This window comes from Medicago truncatula, chromosome 7, assembly GCF_003473485.1.
Source record: "Medicago truncatula cultivar Jemalong A17 chromosome 7, MtrunA17r5.0-ANR, whole genome shotgun sequence".
Taxonomy (NCBI): domain Eukaryota; kingdom Viridiplantae; phylum Streptophyta; class Magnoliopsida; order Fabales; family Fabaceae; genus Medicago; species Medicago truncatula.
In genome coordinates, this window is record NC_053048.1 from 1,570,390 (window position 1) to 1,575,733 (window position 5,344).

At 29.7% G+C, this 5,344-nt stretch overlaps 1 protein-coding gene across 1 annotated transcript; it reads left to right on the top strand.

The window, feature by feature from the left end:
* The first annotated feature begins 514 nt into the window (after positions 1–514).
* On the top strand, positions 515–3,251 carry LOC25497444 (bidirectional sugar transporter NEC1). The gene is made up of 6 exons (XM_013592024.3): positions 515–670; positions 1,067–1,103; positions 1,236–1,446; positions 1,696–1,857; positions 2,624–2,743; positions 2,894–3,251. Exons 1-6 carry the CDS (start codon positions 622–624, stop codon positions 3,074–3,076), a joined length of 762 nt encoding a protein of 253 aa, XP_013447478.1. The 5' UTR covers positions 515–621; the 3' UTR covers positions 3,077–3,251.
* Positions 3,252–5,344: the final 2,093 nt, after the last annotated feature.

Sequence of the window (5,344 nt, forward strand, 5' to 3'; positions counted from 1 at the left end):
AAAAAATGATCATTAATTTATTAATAAAAAAGTTCCTCTTAATTGAAACCCTATAATTTATCAATGTAATTAGAAGCTCCCAAAAGACATGGTCAAAACTGTAACTTTGTCGTGTCATATTTACATTAGATATAACACCAACTTTTCCAATATTTAAGGTTTCTTTTTTCTTTTTCTAGTGAACATATTTAAGGTTTCTTTAATCCTAAAACATAAAGTATTTGGCTGATAATTAAGTCATTATTTCTCTTAAAATCAATAGAAGTTTTACAAGTTTGACAAGAGAAAAAGCTAGACACAATTTGGATGGCGAAATGTTAGAAGTGACCTACTCAATGATTTTTGGTGTTAGGTTTGGTAAGCTTTTTGGATGATAAATTATTAGTGCTCTAAAAAGAGGGAGTTCTATGAGAGAAAAAATGGTGCATTTTGTGGTCCTAGTGGACAATCTTAGAAGTATTTTTTTTTAGGGGAATCCTAAAAGTATCATCCATCCACTATATATATGGAAGCTAACATGCTTGGTTGAAGCACACACTTTCATATACTCATATCACACACATAAGTCAATTTAAAGCTTCCTCAAAGACATAGCAAGGAAACACCTCTCTATCTCTAAACATGTTTTCCTTTTCTGATCATGAGATGGTTTTGATCTTTGGTCTTCTAGGTATGTTCAATTAAATTTTTAGTTCCACTCTTACTCCAATCTTTTCACTACACACCTTTTTCAACTTTGATGTTTAGAAATGTTTTTTTTTTATCAAGTAATCTAGAAGCTAGAGATTACACATTAAATGTGGAGAGTGTGGTGTCTGATGTTCGAACCCTAACACCTGCATATAATATGCAACATCTAAATTGTTGAATATAAAAATACTTTTTTAGAAAAGTTTTTCATACAATCTCAAACGTTTTCTTTCTTTTATTTTTAGTGAATACATTATGGTTTTTCATCACATTATTATGAGTGTATTATACTAATATATATATCATGGTACTAGCTTTCAGTTTTGTCTACTATTATCCTGGTTCTGATTCTCTATGTTTCCTTTTTTGTGTCTAGGTAACATCGTCTCATTCATGGTGTTCCTAGCACCATTGTAAGTCCTCTCTCAAACAAATGAAATAATATATAATTTTTTTAATATATTAATATTACTTATACCTTAAAATGCTAGAAATCTCTTATATTTTTCAAATAAAAATAAACTCTATGTTACTCTCTCTTGCAGGCCAACATTCTATTCGATTTACAAGAAAAAATCTTCTGAAGGGTATCAATCTATTCCATATGTAGTTGCACTTCTTAGTGCATTGTTATTGCTATATTATGGCTTCCTTAAGACCAATGCCATTTTGATTATCACAATCAATTGTATTGGATGTGTTATAGAAGTTGCATACTTAATCATGTACATCATATATGCTCCCAAGAAGCTTAAGGTACGTAATACCATAATCACAACATCTATATGAAAGTGTGTCCGACCTGACACTGACACTCATATAAGTGGTTACTTTTAATAATTTCAAACTTTCAAATTATTATCGATGTTGATATATTAACATGAGTGTCGTGCTCGATATCCATGTATGTGTTAATCTTTCTTTGGATTTATATACCTAGAACATGAGTTAGTACGATTATATATATAACGTGCGGAAATTAATAAATGTTTTGATGAATTGCAGATATCCACTTTGGTTTTTATACTTGTTGCTGACCTAGGAGGATTTGGCTTGACCATGATAATCACCTTCTTTGTGGTGAAGTCCTCCTTTCGTGTTCATGCTGTTGGGTTGATTTGTGCCATTTTTAACATTGCAGTCTTTGCTGCTCCTTTAAGCATAATGGTACTTTCTCTAATTCTTACCATTCATCTTATCTTATATACTTAATTTTACTAACTCAAATTCCCCCCAGTTAAAGAACCCTATCCTATATTCATAAAGCCATACAAAAAAAAAAAAAAAAAAGATTGATACTTTAAACGAAATTTTGAGATATGTAACATCTAATACTTTTCAAGGGCCGATATTATATTTTCTCTTCGTTTCTAAATATGTCGTAATTTGATCATGTGTACTATTTACATAACCTATTCTGATCATATTTTTGAATAATTTATAAAGACAAATATTAATATATAAGATGTTATTCGATTTCGTCTCAATGAATAATTTCGAAATATCAAATTCTATAATTTTGTAAAGATAAAAATTATGTATTGGTATGTGTAAAATGATCAACTACGACCTTTATTTAGGAACATGGAGTAACACCCTTAGAATCAATCACTTCTGATTGTGGAGAGAATCCATCTTAATTTTACATGCACTAATAGAAAAAGTTGACTTATCGAAAGAAAGTAAAGACAAAAAAATAAAATTGGTCTCTCATTTTGATGTCTTCAACACTTTACAACTAAGTTGGAGACAAAATTCATGTTTTTCTGTCTTTAATTACCGGTCACTAATTTAACTTTTAAGGACGAAATCTACATATTGACCATCATGACTAATCCAATTTTGTCTAGCAGTGAAGCAAATTATTTTTATTGATGTGAGTTTTTGATTAAATGAAAAGAGATTTAATTTAAAATTTGTACATGAATTGCAGAGGAAGGTGATAAGAACAAGAAGTGTTGAGTACATGCCATTTTCTTTATCATTATTTCTTACTCTCTGTGCCACCATGTGGTTTTTCTATGGTCTCTTTGACAAGGATAACTACATTATGGTGAGTATATAAAATATTTAATTTACTCATCCTATTAATTAATTTTTCTTTTACTTGTTCAAAAAAAAAATTAATTTTTCTTTTATGATGTATATTCTTGATAGCAATTAAACTAATTAATTGATCTTTTGTTTTTTCCTATAATACCAGCTGCCAAATGTGTTAGGATTTCTATTTGGTGTCTCTCAAATGATCTTATACCTCATATACAAGAATGCTAAGAATAAAGTAGAAACTAATTCAACTGAGGAGCAAGAACATGGTTGTGATGATGGCAATAAACAAGATTTCCCTTCTGTAGTGGTGGTGGAAATGAAAGAGAATATTGTTTAATGTTACATTGTATGTTATAAGCTAAATAGGGTTAATGATGAATAACATGTCTCGAATATCTAGTTATTATGTTCTATGTGCTACTAGGGACTATATTTCCACTTTGACTATGTAATAGACTAATTATTACTTCTAGTTCAAGTTACCAATGAGTTTATGGTGTTGTTTCTTCTAATCAAACATTCCTTTTAAGTTTTTATATAGCAAATATTTATATTATTCTAACACATTATATAAAAGTAATGCATATTTCATTTTCAAACAATAAAAGAAAAATTTATAATAGGTTATAACTACCTAAAAGTAGCTTCCTTAAAAAAAACAACCTAAAAGTTGCTAATGATATGCATGTTGAACGTCAAGGATTTAAAACTAACAAACTAATTCTAACAAACTAATTCTAAGTTTTTTCATGGCAAGCAAGTAACAATTTACTCCTAATAAATTTGATTGTATTTTTTTATTTAAAGTATAAAGTATAGATAAGGGGAGTTTCTTTGTCTAACCCAAAAGTCAATTAAAAAGTATAATTTAAAAAGAGAAATGATAAATCTAAAAGTCAATTAAAAAATATAATTTAAAAAGAAAAATGATAAATGAACACGAAAAACCACACCGACATTGTATTTCAATACGGTTTGTGATTTAACTTGGCTCTTTTAATATTTTTTTTTAGTTCTACTCAGCTGCAAGTCTCATGTATTACCTCACCATCAAAATAGAAAGTCTCATGTATTACCTCCATTGTCACATACGGTGTCCGCAAAAGCAGTGTTCTTTTATAAATTAACATACTTTGTAATGGGGGGGGGGGGGGGGGGGGGGGGTGGTGTGGTGGTGAGAAAAGAAGCTTTTTGCATAAAATTTTAAACAAGTTAGTAAGTAAGGCTTAGAACAATTTTAGGCTGTACAAATTCACCCAAAACGTAGGCTATTACTTTTTCCACCGTATTTCTTACTAGCACGTCCTGTAAATTTTCCAAAATTGCCCTTGAGCAATTCAGATTTCATAATACGAATTCAGTTTTTCCTTTTTACAAGGTGAAAAAAATGAGTTTTTGGATTTTTTTTTGGATTTTGTAATCCGAAAACCTAAAAAAAATAGGGCGTGCTTGATTTTTTTTCCGGATTGAACACCCCTTAAACACCCGTTTGCAAGGGAAAAACAGTTCGGATTATATAATCCGAACTGTATCAGCACAAATTATAAACATGTTTGTAACATCGATAATCATTTTATGGACAATATTAATCTTCTTAACTCTCATCCTTCTATTTTGGGTTATTGTTAGCTGTTCTTAGTAAAAAATAGGGTTTTCGGACTACTTGATCGGATTGCTCCGAAACTTTCCTAGAAAAACAGAAAGAAAAAAAAAATCAAGGATCAAGATTCCCGTAGAAGGGACTTCCTATGTGACTCCGCTCCTCAAAATCTAAAATTCCATCGTTTAGATCCATTTTTAATTTTTTTTTAATTTTTCATATTCTCAGAAAAATCCGAAAAAATTTGCATTAGTTTTATTTGATTTTTAGAATTTTTTGGTGGTATTTTAATATTTTTATGATTTTATTTGACAGGTTTTTAACATTTTTTACTTTGTTTTTGTTTTTTATTATACATGTAACATAACCATATTCAAACTCAAAATCAAAATTCAAAACTGCTGAAATATGAGAGATTATAAAATATTTCGAATTACAAAATAAGAATTAGAGAAACATGAATTTGGATTATAAAATCCAAATTGCACAAGGACAATTTTGGAAAATTTACAGGGCGCACTAGTCATGCGTAGGGTGGGAAAATTAATAGTCCAAAACGTAGCCGTATGTGTGAATTTCGACTCTACTTATCACATTGCTTATATACCTAAAGATAAAACAAAAACTAATTTCCTAAAAAAAAAAAAAACTTCATATTCCTAATCAGGAAATTATACCATATACCCTTACATTTAATCTTCACCCTTACAAATCATGTACCAATTTTACCCTTTTTATAATTTGATTTCACCCACATAATTTTCCTAAAAACAACATGGATGATTTCCGAATTCATTTTTCTTCACCACTCATTCCTCTTCATCCTCCTAAACCCCTTGTATGTAGACCATTCCTCTTCATCATGTACCCCCTCATTTTCATACAAACCCAACCCAACAACAATATTTTGCCAAAAGATTCATACATATTGGAGGAGACTATGAGTTTTTATTGTCTCCCACCAGATCTCCAGTTCGTCAGTTCCAAAATTGGCCTTTTCTCTAT